Source organism: Clupea harengus, chromosome 4, assembly GCF_900700415.2.
Source record: "Clupea harengus chromosome 4, Ch_v2.0.2, whole genome shotgun sequence".
NCBI lineage: Eukaryota > Metazoa > Chordata > Actinopteri > Clupeiformes > Clupeidae > Clupea > Clupea harengus.
This window is the reverse complement of record NC_045155.1, coordinates 31,182,498-31,203,837: the sequence shown is the minus strand read 5'-3', so window position 1 is coordinate 31,203,837 and position 21,340 is coordinate 31,182,498. Positions and strand designations below refer to the sequence as shown.

At 48.4% G+C, this 21,340-nt stretch overlaps 2 protein-coding genes across 2 annotated transcripts in view; one reads left to right on the top strand and one right to left on the bottom strand.

Moving 5' to 3' along the window:
• The window catches only part of tp73 (tumor protein p73), a 39,187-nt gene extending 36,729 nt beyond the window's left edge, over nucleotides 1–2,458 (bottom strand). Inside the window, exon 1 of the mRNA XM_012840919.3 lies at nucleotides 2,303–2,458. Within this exon, the coding sequence (XP_012696373.1) occupies nucleotides 2,303–2,334 (32 nt within the window). The 5' untranslated portion in view covers nucleotides 2,335–2,458. The remainder of the gene's footprint in view (nucleotides 1–2,302) is intronic.
• wrap73 (WD repeat containing, antisense to TP73) overlaps nucleotides 624–21,340 on the top strand; it is a 23,498-nt gene continuing 2,781 nt past the window's right edge. Inside the window, exons 1-12 of the mRNA XM_031567045.2 lie at nucleotides 624–729; nucleotides 1,543–1,644; nucleotides 1,764–1,916; nucleotides 2,496–2,612; nucleotides 11,306–11,378; nucleotides 12,696–12,799; nucleotides 14,846–14,932; nucleotides 15,229–15,363; nucleotides 15,874–15,951; nucleotides 16,394–16,496; nucleotides 18,894–19,019; nucleotides 19,989–20,180. Coding sequence (XP_031422905.1) covers nucleotides 1,576–1,644; nucleotides 1,764–1,916; nucleotides 2,496–2,612; nucleotides 11,306–11,378; nucleotides 12,696–12,799; nucleotides 14,846–14,932; nucleotides 15,229–15,363; nucleotides 15,874–15,951; nucleotides 16,394–16,496; nucleotides 18,894–19,019; nucleotides 19,989–20,180 — 1,237 coding nt within the window. The 5' untranslated portion in view covers nucleotides 624–729; nucleotides 1,543–1,575. The remainder of the gene's footprint in view (nucleotides 730–1,542; nucleotides 1,645–1,763; nucleotides 1,917–2,495; nucleotides 2,613–11,305; nucleotides 11,379–12,695; nucleotides 12,800–14,845; nucleotides 14,933–15,228; nucleotides 15,364–15,873; nucleotides 15,952–16,393; nucleotides 16,497–18,893; nucleotides 19,020–19,988; nucleotides 20,181–21,340) is intronic.

Sequence of the window (21,340 nt, the reverse complement as noted above, 5' to 3'; positions counted from 1 at the left end):
AGATCTCCTGATCAAGCCATAAGGATCAATCTGACGTAAGCAGTGCAATTTCACGAACAACAGAAGTCAAGAATGTATGAAGGAAAACGAAGAGGACGAATGCTGTCTGAATATCCTGATTATGCAGCTTAGGGAAAATAGTTTTTGAGTGTGAGATTGTGCAGAGCCGGAGGGGTGGGTTGTGGGAATTAGGGGTGACAGGAGGAGGCGTTAGCCGCCGTTTGAGCGCACATGAGCGGGAAACATTGTATCGACTCACTAGGGGGTAGATATGCTGTGAATGAGACCAAATTAAACGGAGTGGCGCAGGTAACCTTACAGATAATGAGAAAATAGTGCAGTATATGTGAACTGTCTGCATTAAGTCTATAATTTGAGACTACCTGAATGAAGTCTTTTTTGTCAAACCTTATAATGTGATTCACCAGTCGTTAACAGCTGTCATTGACTATAGGGTGGCCCATTTATCAAAGGGAAACTAATTCTAATCCTTGCCCATATATTTTTTTATTCTATATAAGCAATTTTTTCTATTTACAGTGAAATGTCTTAAAAAGTATGGTTTGGGCGATTGTGAAGAGTAGCTGCCATTGATTGGATGAAAAGACCACCAATCAGTGACGTAGCGTAGCTACCTCGCTTCCTCAACAAAGTAGATAGATATTCGGAATCCGTTGAATTCGCTTCCAGATGGTCTGCCTGAGCAAGACATCCTCTTAATCACGTCATGTGGGTTTCCATTACATGTTGTTTTTCAAGTTAATCGTTTAGTTGTCAAAAGGATTTGTCTTGTTTCTGGCTAACGGGAGAGAGATGAAACTTTATGTGATAACTGGTGGTCACAGGCCAAGGCAATGTCAACGATAGAGCTATCAAGCTAGCTAACGTTAGCCAATTCGTAGTGGACTATTTGGGGATAGCTTGCTAGCTGTGGAAGCAAAACCTTACAGCCCGTACAGACTCGTACCTGTATAGCTAACGTTAAACCACCGTAACTTATTTCATTGTTAATGGCATTAAATTAATGCTCTACAGCTAATGCATTGTTAGGAACCGAATGGAACATATCATATCTAACGTTAGTAGCGCGTTTGCTACCTTGATAGCTTTTTAATCTTGCGTGGTATTTTTCGTGAGCTCTAGGAAGGCTTCTAGGGTAACTTCAGTGTAGCGTACAGCTGAGGTAACATTAATGAAACAGCTGAGTTTAAGTTCGAGTCTTGGAGCTAAACTTATATCACGTTGAGTCAGGGTTGACCACTTTGTAGCAACCCTCACGTTACTTTCATGCTTCAGCTACTACCAGAGACATAAGAACTTTGACTCCCGCCACAGACACACCACCCCATCTAGCGTTCATAGTTGCTGGTTGCATTTCTGGCGATTTGTTTATGATGTTGTCTTGGTTACCCAGTTGTCGTTTCCTGCGTGAAGCCAACACTATGGCGTTGTTTTTGTAGAAAATACTCCACACGCGAATATATCACACGTTTACAACATAAGGCCACTGGTTGTCAAAAAGGCCCTTTTCTGTCTCCTTAGCCAAGAGAGCCTTTGGACGTGAGCTTCGCGACTATGAATTTCTCGGAGGTCTTCAAGCAGACCAACCAGCTATGCCGCGTCTCGCCCGATGGCAAGTACTTGGTAAGAAAGCCTCTTCACGCTTCATTGTTCGTTAACTCATGTTGAAAGGCATATTTGGAGAATTGATAATGTCCTTATCAACTTTCCGCGCTTCACGTGCTCCCCGTACGTACGTACAGGCGACCTGCGTGCAGTACCGACTGGTCATCAGAGACGTGAACACGCTACAGATCCTGCAGCTGTACACCTGCCTGGACCAGGTGGTCCAAATGGAGTGGTCGTCAGACTCCCTCTTCATCCTCTGTGCCATGTACAAGCGGGGACTGGTCCAGGTATGCACCGATCAGCCACATCCTCTTCCTCATCCACCTCACAGCTCACTCTTAAAATTAGAGCCAGGTAGTGTGAGGGTCCACCCAAAAACATTAGTACTCACGTTTGAGGTTCTGTTGTGTTCCCCAATAAAGAAAGAACAAGTGTAGAGGAAAGGAATATAATATGATGTAGGTGTTAGTGTCAGCTTAAGCCAGTCAGATTCTCTTATAGTTTGTTTGGGAAGTCCTAGGCCAGTTTACATGTATAACATGGCTGTGCAACATATATTTTTTTTAGATCCCTAGAAAGAAAAGTTGTGCAATTTTATGTTCCTGTAGGTACAGATACATTAGCTAAACATTCAACAATAAGTCAAACAGTCCAACAGTTAGGAGTAGCTTACCGTTGCAGGGGAAGCCATCGCCAGTCTTTCATGGTGTGACAGGAGGATGAGAGAGGTTTGGGGTTTTTAACCGGCACACTCGGCCTCTCTCTCTCACACACACACACACACACAGTAACACAAAAGTCCAGCAGGTGTGTGTTGCGTGCCCTAACAGGCTTCACGCTTCACGCTTCTCTCCTGGCTTGCTCAGGTGTGGTCTCTGGAGCAGCCGGACTGGCACTGTAAGATTGACGAGGGCTCGATCGGTCTGCTGTGCTCGCGCTGGAGCCCCGACGGACGCCACATCCTCAACACCACCGAGTTCAACGTACGTGAGTGAGCGAGCGAGGGAGGGACCGGCCGCTGGGTCGCTCCTCCCTCTGAAAAACCCACCTCCACCCCTCCCCCTGCCCCTAAACCTTACCCCAGGCCCCCTGCCGTGGCTGGCCAGTGTCAACTGTTGCTGCCCGTAAGTCAAGTGCTGAAAATAGCTCAACAGCAGCGCCGTGGCTCCCTGTGCTCCTCTTAACCCTCTAGTGGCCATGTGCAGCACTGCAGGAGCAATGGAGCTGGCAACTTTCACCACGGAGAGGGAGAGAGGGAGGGAGAGGGAGAGGGGGAGAGGGAGTTAGAGAGAGAAAGAGAGGGAGAGCGAAGGAGAGAGGGAGAGCGAAAGAAGAGAGGGAGGGAGGGAGAGCAAAGGAGAAGATTGGGGGGGGGCAAAGGAGAGAGGGAGGGCAGCTGGTTCTTCTGGTGTGCTGGACAGATCCCTACTGTTTGTATTAAAGAACGGAGATGCACCATATCTTTGACCACTTTAGAACCTCAAGAAGTTCCACACTTTGGAACACAACAGCAGTTGATCGTGACTTTCCAAACCCAGAAACACTTGCTTCAGACTCCCTATCTAAAGTTGGTGTCTTAGAGTGTCATACTGCAAATATAGATATCATTTTAAAAACAGAGGTGTCACCCTAGCACAAAATAAAGTTACCTAACCCAGGTGTCAAAGGTCAGGGTCTTACCTGTGGGACTTAACATTCCCATGATTCCCTGGGCTGATGGGCCTCCAGGCCCGTTGTTGGTCTTGCCGTCTCAGTGACCATGTTCTTCAGAAACCCCATCTGAGTTGAGTGGCACAGAGGCTTCATAGTTCTTTTATTAGAGAACATGGCTCCTGCAGAAGACTTTTGTTTTTTATGAAGTACATATGTCAAAAATTGTCACACTGGAGTTGACATGTCTGAACAATTGGTGAACTGTATTGTATCTGAGCATATCCATTTCTAGTTCTGAGAAACTTTGTGAGAAACACACACACACACACACACACACACACACACACAGACAGAATCCATTCCACTGGTATCTGATATTATGCTCTTGGATATTCTCGCCATGCAAACACACACCGAGGGGAAAACCCCGTCTGAAACGCCCAGCAGGAAAAATGCCGGAGTGATGAACTACTTCACGCAAGCTCTGCCTGCTTAACACACACACTCACACTCGCACACACACACACACACACACACACACACACACACATCTGCCTGTACGTGTGCAAAAGGGCATTTGTCCGTGTAGAGGGTGTATTATGTGACTTAGTTGGTGGGGGGCTGGTGGCAGGGGGTACAAGGCGGTATGCTTGCTGTCTGTCTGTTTGGATTGCACCCCCCATCTCTGTCCTCTCTCTCTCTCTCCCTCTCTCTCTCTCTTGCGTGCACACACACACACACACACACACACACACACACACACACACACACTCACACACTCACTCTCTGGACCCTGTTCCATTGCCGGGGCTGCCTGGCGTCTGAACCTGACTCCTCTTGACCAGTGACAGGTGCTGAAACACAGCACAACTGTGTCTGGGAATGAGGTGGTGTGTGTGTGTGTCAAAGAGAGAGAGAGAGTGGTACGTCCTCCACAGCGCAATTATCACAGTCAAAACAGAACTCTAGTGAAGCCAGAAAGAAGCCCCTTTGGGCTGTGGAAGACGCCTAGTTAGAGTGTTAGAACATGGAATGTGCGTCTATTTCTAGTACACATGTTTACGTCTTCAGCTTACTTCTTGACGGTGTTTTTATTAACTGGAAATTAGGCTTTAAAACGACACACACACACATACACACACACACACACACACACACACACACACACACACACATATTCTCAGCACTCCTGTTCCCTCGTCATCCATTTAAGGCACGTGAACGGGGGGGCGGGCAGAGGCACATCGACATGGCAACGCAGTCCCATGGTTGCCAAACAGCAGCTCGGATAAGCGGGTACCTGTGGTTACTAATGCGCGCTGGGCACATTCTCCTCGCAGGGTGCCCAGGACGAGGGCCTCAGGTTGAGCTGGAGAGGTGCAGGCTCCTGGAGGGGTAGGGGTTGGGGGAGTTGTTGGGGGGTTGGGTGGGGGGGGTCCCTGAGAGGCTGACCTCACCTTCACCCCTCTCCAGTATTTCATTATGGCCGCCTCAGACAGGGAGTGTGTTGGACTACGGTTTCACTGCCCTCATAAACAGGAGGCTAAATTAACTTGTTTAGGGAACAGCTGCCCGGTGTTATTGCTGTCCGAGTGTGTTTGCGTGTTCTTGGCCGAATCCAGGCTCACTATATCCACCCCATGGTGTGTGTGTGTATGTGTGTGTGTATGTATGTGTGCCTGTGAGACGTGGTAGGGGGTACACTGTCACAATATATCCCCCCTCCCACAGCTGACAATGCCACTGGAGTGGGGTTTGGGATTTTAAATAATCTCTACAGATATGTTAACTCTGAGCAGAGCAGGCCACAGGAGCACAGTCAGCAGAAGGCTGGAAGTATCAGGCCGGCCTTGGCCTCAGTCTCTCTCTCACACACACACACACACACACACACTCAATCACACACACACACACACACACACACTCAATCACACACACACACACACGCGCTGCCCCAACTAACTCCGGCATTTGACAGCGAGCTGCATGGCGATATTAACGATAAGCTGACACCATTTGCGATGTGTTTAACATAGCCATTTAATGGAGCCCAAACCAGACAGATTAGCGTTCGATGTTTGAAATGGCTGATGGGGTTTTTATAGGCCACCACCAGAGGCCTGGGTGCATTCTGGAGACGCTCCAGCCACCGGCCTGCCTTCCCCCTAACCCGCTTGCTACCGCCGGAGGGCCGACACTATGTACCCGAATCATAAGTCTAATCCGCACGATGGATGGATGAGTGATGATTAAGAATGTTTCCAGATCGCGCTCAAGGGCGGTACTGAACTCTACACCGCTAACACTAAAGCAGGGGGCATAGCTGGGATGGCATGGGTAGTGTGCCCCCCCCCCCATCCCGCTCGCTAACTCTTAGCATGTGCCCTACGTGGCTATTAGAAAATTGTGATGGTCAGCAGCTTCCAGAGTTTTTATCGTTTGGACAGGGACAATCCATCACCTCTGGCCGCTGTCTGGGACTGGGCTGGGTGGTGGGGGGACGGGTGGCGTTTCGCGGGAGGAATACGTTGGAGCATTATGCACCGTGTAACTGGAGAATCGGGGCCGTGCGGACTGGGAAAGGTTTTGGGGACGTGGAACGCGTAAGCCTAATCCCCTGCTGACAGACAGGTCTATGTAAAGATTCCCAGTCAACTGGATGACGGTCGCGTCTCTACCTCCTGTTGTCTCTCTCTCTCTCTCTCTCTCTAACACTTACACTCACACACACACACACACACACACACACACACACACACACACACACATTAGGCCTTCCGTCTCATCAGGCCATGCTGTTGCTCAAATAAGGTCAGTGGTGTTTCATCCATATCTCTCTCGCTCTATCTTTCTCTCTCTCTCTCACAGTGGCGTTTCATCCATATCTCTCTCTCGCTCGCTCGCTTGCTCGCTCTATCTTTCTCTCTCTCGAAAGGTGTGTACATTGAAAAAAAAGGCGCTGCTCTGTTAGATGGGACTAGCGTTGTCTGGGTGCTTTATGTAGGTAGTGCCGTGCAGTGCAACCGCATGAACCAACTACTTTGAAATGAACTAAAATGATGAAGATGAAGATGATGATGATGTGCATAGATGTTCACTTTCTCATCTCACTGCAGTGCAGCTGTCATCATCTCTGACCCCACAGTTGACCTGCTCAGGTGGTGTGTGTGTGTGTGTGTGTGTGTGTGTGTGTGTGTGTGTGTGTGTGTGTCTGCGTGTCTGCTCCAGCGTCTAGGTTTACTCGGCGTTGTGCCCATCTAGATGCCAGCGCGCGGGGAGTGGGCATAGCTCACCTACTGTGCTCTCTCTTGTCCATGTGCTCCAGCAGGAGTAGGGTTACAGCAATGCCAGCCCTCCATCCTCTCCTCTCTCCATCAGGCTCTTCTCCTCACTTCTCCTCTCCTCTCTCCTCACTGCTCCTCCTCTCTCCTCTCCTCACTGCTCCTCTCCTCTCTCCTCACTGCTCCTCCCCTCTCCTCTCCTCTCTCCTCACTGCTCCTCTCCTCTCTTCCCCTCTCTGCTCCTCTCTTCTCTTCCCCTCACTGCTCCTCTCCGCTCCTCTCCCCTCCTCTCCGCTCCTCTCCTCTCCTCTCCTCTCATCACCTCTCTCCTCTCCGCTCCTCTCCTCTCTTTTCTCTCCTCTCTTCTCCTTCTCTCTCCCCTCCTCTCCGCTCTTCTCCTCTCTTCTCTCCCCTCCTCTCCTCTCCTCTCCTCCCTTCTTTCAGTCTCACTCTCCTCTCCTCTTCACGTCTCCTCTCCTCTCAGCTTTCAAAGCCAGAGGCTCGATGGCAGGCACCGGTCCAGCGCGTGTTTTGAGTCCTGTTGACTCGGTTTCCATAGCGTTGTTGAGATGTATGTGGAGTGACGACGGGGGTTGGGATGTGGATTTTGGGGATTATAATGTCCAGGCACAGCTGGAACCCCCGTGTCCAGCCAGGGGTGCAGACAGCCCCCCCCCAGGGGTGCAGCTGCCCCCCCAGGAGCACGGGGCAGCTGAGGGTCATCAGGTGTCTGCCTGGAGAGGGGCTCAGAGAGAGTGGAGGTCAGATAGATTAGCTGTCAGTGCTACAGAGGAAGCAGAACATGAAGATCTCATTTAAAGACTTATTTTCAGTAACATATACTGTTCATACACACATACATACACACATACATACATACATACATACATACACACACACATTCACATAATACATACACACATATCACGGCTTGATTGTCAATTACATTTTGACATTTGCACTTGAACATCTGTTTCAGTTTTTTTGACCGTCACACACACACACACACACACACACACACACACACATATACGTATCTCTATTTAATTTGTGACTAACTAACTGAGATTAATGGAACGTACAGTGAAGCACATAAAGTACATAGAGAAACAACATGTGGCACAAATGAAGTCACTTTTAGCACCATGATACTTTATCTGGGTTGAGCCCGCAGTGATTTTATGAAGCTCAGGGTCAGTAGAAGGATGATTTAATGTTCGCTTGGCAACCATGCATCCTAAAGTAACGGCTGTTAGGCTGTAACTTCAGAAATGACCCAGTGAATGGTGGAATAAATGGTGGAATAAAGCATAGCGCAAGTGTGTGCTAACCATGGTATAAAGTACCATGGTTTCCGATAGACTATTATCTTAATTTATGTTCCAGTAGCAGAAAAGAATGTGATTAGAGGTGTTGTAGGCTATTTGCGTACACACATATAACTTCACATTTCTACAGTGGGAGAAATGTCTGAAATGAAATGTCATCTGCCTCTTGTTATGCTATAGGTCAGTTACACAAATGATTAAAGGCCATTTGTTTTTGTTTATGCCTTGACGTCAATTGAAGAGGGTGGTTTTTTATGATCTATGAATGGCCTGTGTGGTGAAAGTAATATCCAGACACACACACACACACACACACACACACATTAATATCCCCCTTCCAAGGCCACACAGTGGCTGGTGGTCTCGGTTACATTCACACGTTGGCTTTTGTGGCCGGTGGATTTTGTCACCTGTGGAGGGCCGTATTTCTTTAGTGAAACATCACTGGAGTCTTGGCCTGGAGCACAGAGACGTTTCAGCTCAGCATTCAATAGCATTCAACTCCCCCGCACGATAAGACTGCAGTATATACACACAGTATATACACACACACACACACACACACACACACACACACACACACACACACACACACACACTCAAACACGCACGCAAATAGATAGGTTTACCTCTGCAGTAAAATAAAGGCCTTGAATTGATCACAAGCTGAGCTTGTGGAGAGCTTGTTGCATGGCATCCGTGTTGTGACATTGTCACGTCTACTATATGGAGCAGCAAGTAATCCCTCTCGTCTCTAGCGTGGAAGTCTCATCGTTCCCCACACACCGACGTTTCGATTTTACCTGTGTGGAATGCCAGTGTCAGACGCTGACATCTGTTTTGGCTTTAGAATGAAGTTTATGTTTCCATGGAGAGTGTTCCACTGTCTGTCTGTCTGTCCATCTGTCTGTCTGTCCGTTTGTTCCCGGAATGAAGCATTATGATTGTTAAATGATAATAATGGACTCATTTAGGGCTTGAAATGCACGTATCCACTTTACTATTGGGTGTTTAGAAAGCATGTCATTTTCATGCTTTGTCACGGGACAAAGGCTGATAGGTATACATAAAACACCTCTCTCACACACACACACACACACACACACTTTATGCGCGTGGGGCTCATGAGCGATGTTGAGACTGGCACGCTGGCATGCCCGCTTGTTTGGGTGTTGGGTGAGTGGGTTCAGTGTGTCCGCCACCTTTGAGGACAGTTCTCAGAGGGCCAGATGCCCCTTGTTGCCCTGGTACATGTGTGTTCTCTTACCCCTCCTGTGACCGTGTGTGTGTCCACTTGTTTCTTTTCTGGCCTGGTGTGTGTCTGAGTTCACTCATGCTTCTCTGACCTGGCGTGTGTGTGTGTATCCACTCATGGTTTCCTAGCCGTGTGTGTGTGTCCATGCTCTTGTTCCTGGCCCATTGTCTTGAGAGCCGACCACTGTGAGTCATGTTAAAGCGATGCGACAGGTCTCTGACAGGACTCTCTCATGGGTCATCCCACAACTTTGTGTTTAGTCTCCAAATTGTTTGCATACAGCTGTGGTGTTACAGAGACTTGTTTTCTTGTAGAATGATTTAGTTTGAAGTTAAACATAAACCGTCACATATCTCTCGGTTAAACAGACATTTCACAAATCACTGCTGCTAACTCTTACATTAGATTCAATGATTCAGACTTCCATGGGAAAATTGCCGGCCGCCACTAACCGACTTCCACCTTGTCCTAAGTTGCTATTGTTGAGCTATCCATGCGCTCTATCTTTATCTCCGTGGATAATGCTGCTTCAGACGATCGTACGCTCTCTGCACTTGTAAATGGCCGTGGAGCTGGCGGTGCAGGCATGTGTTGGAGAGCAGTAGCCCTCCGTGTGGAAACCCCTGCCGATGTGTGTATCTCCGGGCCTCGCGGTTTTAATTGGTACATCTGTTTATGTCGTGTCGGCCCGATAACCGGTTTAATGTGGTTTAGTCCGGGCCGGGTCGGGTTCCAGCGCCACCATCTCGCCTCCCCAGCTGGTGCTGTTCACTCTCGCAGGCTGGACGCGGCACGGCACCCCGCGGCGGCTAATATTTTGATCGTTGTTTATGTAGCAACACGGCGGCCTGGGGTGGAAGCCAAGACTGGGGGCACGGGGGGTGGGGTGGGGTGAGGGTGGTGTTGGGCGTGTGGAAGGAGAGGGGGGGGTGGCATAGCTGCTGTGTAACCCTCCACTGGGCCTGTGGGCAGTGGGGTGGGGTGAGGGTGGTGTTGGGGGTGAAGGAGAGGGGCTGGCATAGCTCCTGTGGGCCGTGGGCGGATTAGCCCACTAAAAAAGCCTCTGGGTTGGGTTTGCCGCTCTGTGAAACCTCAGCACCCAGACCGCAAGTCCTTCAATTCATCATGGCAGCCCTCAAGGCTTTCAGCATGTCTCCTTAGGGCCACGGGGCCCCTGAACACTCAAGCCTGTCCAGCTGCTGCTTCTCCTGCTGTACAGAGGGCCACTGTGTGAAGATCTTAAAGCGCATCGCTCGGCTGCACGGCTGGAGTTTAAGTGGAGGTGGCGATGACCTCTTGATTCGGGCATGGAGCCTGTTATCACTCTCCAGATCACACCATTGATTCATTATTTTGTTGTTACTTGTTATATGTCATAGTGTTATATGTTATTTTTGGTATATGTTATTTTGTTATCTGTATGCCGTCTACTGCGTAGATGTTGGCTGCCAAGTCTTAAGAATTTTGCTGTGCTAAAGCAATTTGGTGCATGCGACAATAAACACTTTGACTTTATTCTGCCGTCTTCAACACCTAGACTAGATCGTTTGCTAGTAAGTGTATATTTCAAGTCAGTTTGGTCCCCGTTGTTATGAAATGGTTATTTCCTCCATTACATTCCAGTGCAGTGGTGTAGCAGTCGTAGTAGCAAAAGCCATGCTGCAGACTGTTCCCATCTAAGAACTGAAATGTGGTGTACGTCCGACCCCTTAGAAGGGTTTGAAAGAATGTACTCCTTGAATGCTAATAGCCAGAACCGTTCTAAAAGGATTCATCAAAGAACTTGTAATCACAGGGTTTTGGGCTCTTCTCGAATATGACACTGGGGTGGTGAAAACTGTGGTGAGAGAGGGGACCCCGCTCGAGCCCCCTTACCCCAGTCTGAGTGCCATGTCGTGGGGAGCGCTCTGGGATTAGCTCCCCGGCCGCCTGCTGAATGAAGGGGGATCTGTGAGACAGCAGGCTCTCATTGGCTTCATTAGGGTTCAGCTGATTGAGGTCTTATTAATAGTCTGCTGTTGAAACATGTCCCCAGGGTCCTAGTGCCAGCCACAGCGCATGTTTAGGGCCAAGGTCCAGTTTTGAGTGGCGGCAGAGACGGCTGGAATAGCTCAGATGCGGAGTGAGTGATGGACCGTGTGTTTGTCTTTCTCTTTCAGTTACGGGTCACCGTCTGGTCCCTCTGCAACAAATCAGTGTCATACATCAAGTACCCCAAAGCCTGCCAGAAAGGTAAGGTGAAAGGTGTGTGTGTGTGTGTGTGTGTGTGTGTGTGTGTGTGTGTGTGTGTGTGTGTGTGTGTGTGTGTGTGTGTGTGTGTGTGTGTGTGTGTATTATTGCCTGGTAATTTTGTTTGTGGGTGTATTACTGTTGACTGTTGGATATGTATGAAAACGGCCTGCAGAGATGAGATGAGACCTGGTGTGCTTTTAGAGCGCTTAAGTGTGTGGGCTGTGCGTGTGAAGAGTGAATGAGGGTTGTAAATGTTCCTGCCTGTTTTCTGAAGAGGATGACAAGGTTGTGTGTGTTTGTGTACGTGTGTGTGTACATGTGTGCGTGAGGTGTTTGTGGGTGCTGTCCAAAATACGATGATTAATGTTTGTGTGAGGGAGAGAGAGAGAGATATAATGTCACTGATGAGTGAGAGAGAGTGCGTGCGTGTGTGTGTGTGTGTGTGTGTGTGTGTGTGTGTGTGTGTGTGCGCGCAGGCGGGCATGTTCAGCGGCATCGGTGTTGATTTCGCTTTGATAAAAAGAGACTTGGGGATAGCACCTCGTTGACCCCAGGTGCTTGTGAATCTCTCGCGTCCCTCCACACACACACACACACACACACACACACACACACACTCACTCCACTGACATGGCAGCTAGTGCCCAGCCAGCTATGTGTCAGTGCTGTCAGCTGTACTGTCCCGTAATAAATGGCACATTCTGGCCATAGCCCTGTTGTCGCCGTGACACTGACTTACGGCTGGACACTCACAGTCAGGGCGGCTGAGACGTCTCCTGACCCTCTTGGGTTGGAGCCACCTGATAGCGTGTGTGTGTGTGTGTGTGTGTGTCTGTGTGTGTGTGAGCATGTGCGTGTCTGTGTGTGTGTGTGTGTGTGTGTGTGTGTGTGACAGTTGACATGAAATAAGGTGAAATGTATGGCGTGGTCACGGGAGTGCTCTATAAATCTGTCTCTGACGGACACGCTCCTGAAAGCTCGTAGGTAGGCAGAGACATGCTGAGTAGGACGAGAGATTGCTTAGTAGATACATGATCACTAATGCAGAAATGGCAAACGGTAGTTTCTCAAACACTGTCACTGTCCCTTACAAGGAAATCCAAGGCGCAGATCTCATTCTTTAGCATATGATTCTAGAATTCCAGATCGAATGTTTGATTCCAGAAACCAGAATGAATTGTTCAGAATGTGCAGTTCAATAACTATCTAGAATGAAAAATCCACTTCTTTCTGTACATGGTAAGACTATTCAGTGTTTTAGATTACAGACGTGTTCCTTGTCAGTGTGCTAACCTAAATATGTCTGTGTGATTTAAGGGATGGACTTCAGCACAGACGGGCGCTACATGGCTTTAGCAGAGCGGAGAGACTGCAAGGACTACATCAGTGTGTTTGTCTGTGATGACTGGCATCTCCTGAGGGTGAGCGAAACACACACACACTGTAACTACCCGCTGGTTTTAACTCATAAACATGACTCCACGCTTCATACTGATGTCCAACTCTTTCTTATTTATTGTCGGGAACACCGTGAAAACTAGACAGACAGACAAACAAACAAACGAACAAACAATCAACAAACCAAACAAACCCAAATTATACACATAGCAATCACAAACAAATATACATATTCCATTTAAAACATAGTACAGATATGTAAGCGCATTACCGTGTTCGCCTGGAAACCAGCAGTAGATTGATTGGGAACATAATTAGTGCGTGTTCTCTCAGTCTTTCGAGTCCGATGTGCCAGAGCCCTTCCAGGTCATGTAACCAGGTAAGGTCACGTGACACAAAGGGTCACCAGACTAACGCACAAATTCATTAAATCCACCAGCAAATGGATATTAACTTTGCACACCAACAAATGATATCACAAACTCATAAATAAAAATGATTAATTAATCTATGCAATTTAAATGTCCATCACCTACAGCCATATCTTGGCAGCTGATCCATCAGGGTCAGCTACACACACTTTAATACACTTTCACACATACACAAAACACACACAGACATGCACAACACATACTTGGACACACACACAAACACTCTTCCAAACATGCACTGAGCGAACGCTTGAGGTCTTCTGGGCGAGTGAATGAAGCGGACAGGCCTTCTGTCCTAACTATGGTTGACGTCTTCTGTGATGTGTTGGTGTGTCTGGGGTAGTAGTGTATCTGAAGGCAGAGCTACGTGATCTAATGTGAAAATCCCCCATGTAAATCATCAGTGAGTAAATCAGTTCTAAATGATGACTGTCAGCCGGCTCATCTCACTGGTGTAGGGTTGTGTGTGTGTGTGTGTGTTTGTGAGTGTGTCTGTGTGAGAGAGAGGGAGCTCAGTTACTACACACACACACACACACACACACACACACACAAACAGTTTCACATATGTGGTCAGTTTTCACTCTGTGAGTGTGTGATTTCACATTTCTGTGGAAGCCTGCCTTAACTGCCTTACCTCACCTTGGTTATTTAAGGGAGATATACAGCCATTTCTTGTACTCAACTCCATTTCCTGTCTTTTTATATGTAGGGTTGGGTACCGAGAACCGGTACCAATATGGAACCGGTTCCAATACAACCGGTACCTACCCGGACCGAAATGCAACGCAGAATTCGGTGCTTCATTTCGGTGCCTGAGCCAATTGAAAACGGTTGCTAGGCAGATTCCGCGGGGCACATGTAAAACTGCCCCAGCTCCCAATGTAAACTTTGTCCTGTGTCGCTCACGCTCATTGGTGTTTTCATAGCAACAGTCTTATGACAGTGAAGAGCAGGCAGCATTTCACAGAGCAAGCACAAACAGAACTAGCCATCAACCTTTTAACAGAGAAAATACCGAAAGGTAAACGGTCAAAAGTGTGGCTGTATTTCGCACAAAAATATTCAAACATCGCGACGTGCAGCAAATGCAACAAAACAATTGCGTGAAAAGAGGGGAGAGAAGGCAAGAGTCAACGGCAGATCAGCAACCGAAGACTGAAAAGTATGATGACAGCTACACTTAGCCTACGGTAGTCTCTTAAAGGGGCAGTACACATTTTCTCGTACTCAGTGTGTTCAAGTAACAAGAGTAACTATAAACAAGATAGAAAAGATAGGTATAAACAAATCATAAAATGGTGAAATTTCATGAAATAAATGCAAACAAAATAATACATTTTTGACTCCAAAGGCAAGAAGTTTGAAGCTGTTTTTTGTATTTATTTATATTTATTTAAGTATACTATAAACTGTTGTTTACAGTTAATATAATATTCATAGTTTGAAGTTAAAAAATTTGAAGCTGTAGTTTGAAGCCAAGTGTTTTGTACTTTGTAATATTGCAATTTTTTATAAAAGTATCGGTTCCGGCACCGTTTAGGCACCGGTATCGTTTTAAAAGTATCGGTTATGTACCGGTATCGGATAAAAATCAAACGATACCCATCCCTATTTATATGTGTGTGTGTGTTTCAGCACTTTGAGACAGAGACACAGGACCTAGCGGGGGTGGAGTGGTCTCCTAATGGCTGTGTGCTGGCCGTGTGGGATGCATGTCTGGAGGTGAGTGTCACCTGTGTGCTCGCCCCTTTCATAGTGTGTGTGTGTGTGTGTGTGTGTGTGTGTGTGTGTGTGTGTGTGTGTGTGTGTGTGTGTGTGTGTGTGTGTGTGTGTGTGTGTGTGTGTGTGTGTGTGTGTGTGTGTGTGTGTGTGTGTGTGTGTGTGTTCACAGCTTTTAATTTTATATAGCAGTTTTCATTAAACACAAATGTGTGCACAGTACTTTCTTTATTCTTGAGTGAGTGGTCATCCATTTAATCTCAGCTACGTGTGTGTGTGTGTGTGTGTTCTCTCTCCAGTACAAGATGCTGCTGTACTCCCTGGACGGGCGGCTCTTGTCCACCTACAGTGCCTATGAGTGGTCTCTGGGCATCAAAGCCATCGCCTGGAGCCCCAGTAGCCAGTTCCTGGCCATGGGCAGCTACGACGAGAAGGTGTGTGTGTGTGTGTGTGCGTTCACCTGGACAGATGAGTGACTATATACCTCACTGTGTGTGACGAGGAGTGTGTTCGTGTATAAGGGGTTTTGTGCTCTTCTCTTTTTGAGAGATGATATTACGTTCTGGATGCTTAATGAAAAAAGCTTAATGAAAACAAGATGGAGGTTAATATGTCCGTCCCTACAGCCAGTGCAGACATTAGCACTCTGCTTGGTCCACTGGCACCAAACCAAAAGCCTGTCATAAACAACCTTGGGGTGTTGTTTGACTCGTACTCAGATATTTTGTGTTTTATTCTTTCCACTTTAATTTCCTTTAATTATTGTCTAAATGTATTATCAATCAATTGACCTCGACTGTAAAGCACTTTGGTACAATTCCTGTTGTTTTTAAATGAGCAACACAAAAAAAGGTGACTTTGTTAATGTTCAGTGTTACGTGATCCTTTGTACGTCTCTGCTGTGTTTGAATACTGAATCGTGTGTGTATGTGTGTGTGTGATAGGTCCGGATCTTAAATCACATCACTTGGAAGAAGATTGTAGAGTTTGAGCACCCAGCCACCATCAACAACACTAAAGCGGTACGTTGTCACGGTTACTGTGATGTAACATGTAGAGGTTAGTGTAAGTCGATTTCGCGATTATGGCAAACGTTTGTTGAGTTCAACAGCCAATCAGATTCCGCAATGTGTTGATTGGCAGGAGTCCTAGCCACTGTGCTTGTTAGAGCCAGGACTGTACGAATACCAGTGTTATCTTTGAGCGCAGACTGTATCTTAAAAGCAGCACTTTGGAGTTTTGTCTAAAACTAGTGCGCAAACTAACCCTAACCTTTTAAAGGCAACAAAAGCACAATTAGCACTGATAAAATCATGCTAGCCTGCTTACCGATGTCTTTTGGCGATATAGTTGGCAAAGTTTTGTGCATGTGACCTCTGCTGTGTGTATGCATGTTTTTGTATTTTAACAGAGTGTGTGTGTGTGTGTGTGTATGATGTGTGTGTGTGTGTGTGTGTATTGTAGGTGGTGTATCGTGAGGTGGAGAAGCGGCCAGTGGTTCCCTCAGATGACCTGTCCCTTCAGCAGCTCAGCATCAGCAGCACAGCCTTCAACGCCCAGAGCAAATGTGAGTCTGACCAGAGTAGACCACCCACTCAGCCAGCCTCTGTTTAACACCTACACTCAGCCTCTGTTCAACACCTACACACCTACACCCAGCCTCTGTTCAACACCTACACACCTACACTCAGACTAGCCCACTCAGCCTCTGTGTAACACCTACACTCAGAGTCAATGTGAGTCTGTTACCCGAGTAACCCACTCGGCAAGCCTCCCCGTCTCATATCCATAGACAAACTCCCAAGGGTCTCTCTCTCTCTCTCTCTCTCCTTTTACAAACACCCAAACAAATACTGGGGTCTGTTTTTATGAAAACAAACAGCTGGACTTACAGTTGCATACACAGCTACCCACACAAGAAATGCCGGACATATTGTGATATGTTCCCCTCCTCATCAACACAGCGTTGGTGTTAGTCTATCCTCTATCATCAACACAGTGACACAGAGGAAGTTAGTCTCCTCCACGGGCCAGCCCGCGTCTCTTCCTGAGCCAAACATTCACAGCATGTGTGTGGAATTCCCCTGGTCAGGAAGTGGGTCTTCTCACCCAGCCAAACACTCAAAACAAGTGTCCCCCTCTCACACAGACAAAGCAAGTGCAGATCTCTCCCTCCCTCCCTCCCTCCAACACACACACACACACACACACACACACACACAGAGACAGACAGACAGTATGTCCTCTCACCACACACCCATAGCAACTGTGGGACTCTCCCCTAACCCCCCCCCCAACAGGAAGTCTGACTCGGATCTCCCCCCCCCCCCCCCCCCTCGGCTAATGTGATCCACTCTCCCCTCTCTTGTCCCATCACACAGAGCAGGTGTCTGGCTCCTCGGTCACGGCCGATCAGAGCCACATCCGGCCCCGAGTCAGTTGCTGTTGTCATAACAACCATACATTTAGAAACCGTACAATCAACTCTCCTACTTCCCGAGCGAACTATAATTCTTTGTTGAAGCCAGAATAGGGGCGTCGATGGCGCACGTTGTTCAGTATTGATCATTCCATAACCTTTACATAAATTCCGGGCATAAGATGCACTTGTGTGCTCATTAGTAGCCCTTGTGATCGAATTGCTCCAGAACAGAGGGAAGTTCAGTACGCGGTAGACTGTTGCTTACGGCCGCTCTGCCCCTTCCACTCCGCTGGTCTGGATCCCCACCGTCCCCCCCCCCCCCCCATGTTGGACAGCTGGGGGGTGTAATTTGCCCCATAAAACTTTGCCCTAGCTGTAAGGAGTCACACACTGTCTGCTTTTAGGCCCCCCCGTGTTCAGAACCTCCATCTCTTGGCGTGTCGTCAGCGTGCAGATGCAGCGCTCAGACGCTCGTAAAGTCGTCCAGAATGCCACCAGACTGGGAATGCCCCCAGTACTGGGTGTGCCACAGCTCTGCTCTTCTCTGGGGGGCTCAGTGGCCGTGTGTGTGTGTGTGTGTGTGTGTGTGTGTGTGTGTGTGTGTGTGTGTGTGTCAGTGAAGGTGTGTATGTGTCTCCCTTGTACATCGCTTTGGACAAAAGCGTCTGCTAAATGACTAAATGTAAATGTTATGTCAGTGAAGGTGTGTGTGTATGTATGTAAGTGAAGGTGTGTGTGTGTGTATGTAAGTGGAGGTGTGTGTGTGTGTATGTAAGTGAAGGTGTGTGTGTATGCATGTCAGTGAAGGTGTGTGTGTATGTATGTAAGTGGAGGTGTGTGTGTGTGTGTGTGTGTATGTCAGTTTAGGTGTGTGTGTGTGCGTGCTTTACCTGCTTGCCAGTCTAGACTGTCTCAGGGCTGGCTGTGGTGAGACGATTGAGCATAGTGAGAGTTCCTGAGGCACCACTGACCACACGACTATTTTTATGGCAGGAATATGGCCAGACACACACACACACACACACACACACACACACACACACAGAGCGACTCACATATGTATTGTACACACACATACAAACTTTCTCTTCTCTTGCACGCACGCACACACACAAACAAAAACCTACTCACGTATGTACACACACACATACAAACTCTCTCCTCTATACATACACACACACATGCACATACAAAATCTCTCTCTCCTGTTGCATGCACACGCAGACACACACCTACTCGCATACGTACATACATACACACACATACACACCTACTCACATATGTACACACACACACACACTCTGTGTCCTCTTTGACACACACACACAGACCCGTGCCAAGCATGGCGTCTGGTCTGGTGTGGTGTGGTGTGGACGTCTCTAGCCCGTCCCGGATGTCTGGTTGTGGCACAGCTGTCGTGGCGTTGGCCGTCGTCCTGCTGCACGCGTGCCAGAGACAGAGGAGTTATGAATTATGAATAAGTCTCCTTTATCTCTCTCCCTCCCTCCCTCCCTCCCTCTCCTTTTCTCTTTCTGTCTCCAGATGAGATCTGCCAGCTGCCGGTCCAGGTGCCCAGCGTGAAGCCCGACCCCGACCGTGCCAACCCCAAAGTGGGCATCTCATCTCTGGCCTTCTCTGCCGACAACCGCTACCTTGCCACCAAGAACGGTGAGGCTCTGCCCTTCCTTCCTGCTTCAGCGCCCATAGTCAGAAGGGTGCATCCTGGCCAATCAGCCAGCCAATCAGGTTATCAGCCTTGTGCTGCACTCATGGGCTAGTGAACTAGTGCCTTATGAGTAACATTGAAGTACGTATTCCAGTGATTCTGTATCGGGCTGAGTTGCAAAGTAATGTCCACTTGACTGGATCTCGATAAGAAGCTCGATCAGAGCGTTTACTTATCAAGTGGGTAGGTGGGTGAGTGAGTGAGTGAGTGGGTGGGTGGGTGGGTGGGTGAGTGAGTGGGTAGGTGGGTGAGTGGGTGAGCTGATCAGCTTTCAGACGCCAGCAGCCCTCAGTTGGTTTTAGCGCAGAACGGGAGGATCCAAGATCCAAGATCATGTCCAGTCCTCTGGATTGCAATTCAGTCTGCATCCACACGCAGCCTTCAGCTGTTTTTGCCCTGCAGTAGTTACAAAACAAAAGCTCATTCATTGTGAGTGTGTGTGGCCTCTCTGGCTTCCGGGCTGAGCAGTGACCAGTAGGTGGCGCCGTTCATGCTGTTCCATGCCTTGTGTTAAGTCCCACAGGAATGTGCCCCCTGGTCCACTTGGCACCGCTGGCAGCGGGGGTGGTGGCGGCACAGGCGGCATGTCTGCCCAGCCTGGCATTAGACTTTAGGTGCCATGGGCTCCGCAGGGTGCTCCACACCACACAACACAACACAACACACACACACACACACACACACACCCCACAGCCATATCCACCCCAGTCCACCCCCTCTCATCCCCATCTACCACACGTCTCAAAGCAAACGCATCAACGGGGTGAAAGCATTCAGATAAAGTGTGGTCACCTTTAACCTTGTTACAGGTCGCAGTCAACTGACCTTGTGTTTTGTATGTGTGTGTGTTGTGTGTGTGTGTCGCTGATAACATGCCTAACTGTGTGTGTGTGTGTGTGTGTGTCCTGCAGACAACATGCCCAACTGTGTGTGGGTGTGGGACATGCAGCGTGTGGGGCTGCAGGCGGTGCTGGAGCAGGCGTCGGCCGTGCGCTGCTTCCTGTGGGACCCACGGCGCCCCCGTCTGGCCCTCTGCACCGGCAACAACAAACTCTACCTGTGGTCACCTGCGGGGTGTGTGTCCGTCAGGGTACCTGTGGAAGGTAAGTCACGCTCACACACACACACACACACACACACACACACACACACACACACACTCTACCTGTGGACACCTGCGGGGTGTGTGTCCGTCAGGGTACCTGTGGAAGGTAAGTCACGCTCACACACACACACACACACACACACACACACACACACACTCTACCTGTGGTCACCTGCGGGGTGTGTGTCCGTCAGGGTACCTGTGGAAGGTAAGGAGTCATGCTCACACACACACACACACACACACACACACTCTACCTGTGGTCACCTGCGGGGTGTGTGTCCGTCAGGGTACCTGTGGAAGGTAAGGAGTCATGCTCACACACACACACACTACCTGTGGTCACCTGCGGGGTGTGTGTCCGTCAGGGTACCTGTGGAAGGTAAGGAGTCATGCTCACGCTCACACACACACACACACACACACACACACACACACACACCCCCCCACACACACACACACACACACACACACACACACTCTACCTGTGGTCACCTGCGGGGTGTGTGTCCGTCAGGGTACCTGTGGAAGGTGAGGAGTCACGCTCACACACACACACACACACTCTACATGTGGTCTCTTGTGGGATGTGTGTCCGTCAGTTTACCTGTGGTAGGTGAGTCATGCTCGCTTGCACACACACACCAGACCTGCCAACCTGCACGCATTTTGTGTACCAACCACGCAATTCTTAGTCAAAATACGCAGGTACGAAATGCCAGCTGAAACTACGCAAAAATCAATCGATACAAACCTATACCGTACATTTATTTAAACTACATCCCTCAGATTGGACAAGATGCTACGACCTTGTGCCTGTGGTTCTGTGACCCGACCCGACCCGAAATAGTACTCTCCCTCACTCAACATTCACTGATACTATACTGCTACTTTATTATCCACCGAGAAGTAATGCATTGCTGAGGTACAATGGGAAGTGGGGGAGTAATAATCAAGCACATAAATGTGACCTTAATGTTAGCATAAAAAACGTTAAAACATGTGTTCGGTAACTTAACGAGATGATGCATTTCAAGGGGTATATCCTTCAGATAAATTTGTATAAAAAGTTAGCCGTAGTAGCTAGCATACGATGTGATTAGTCTGGTTACGAGACGGCTACGGTGTGAATAACTGATGGACTAGGCTAATTTAGCT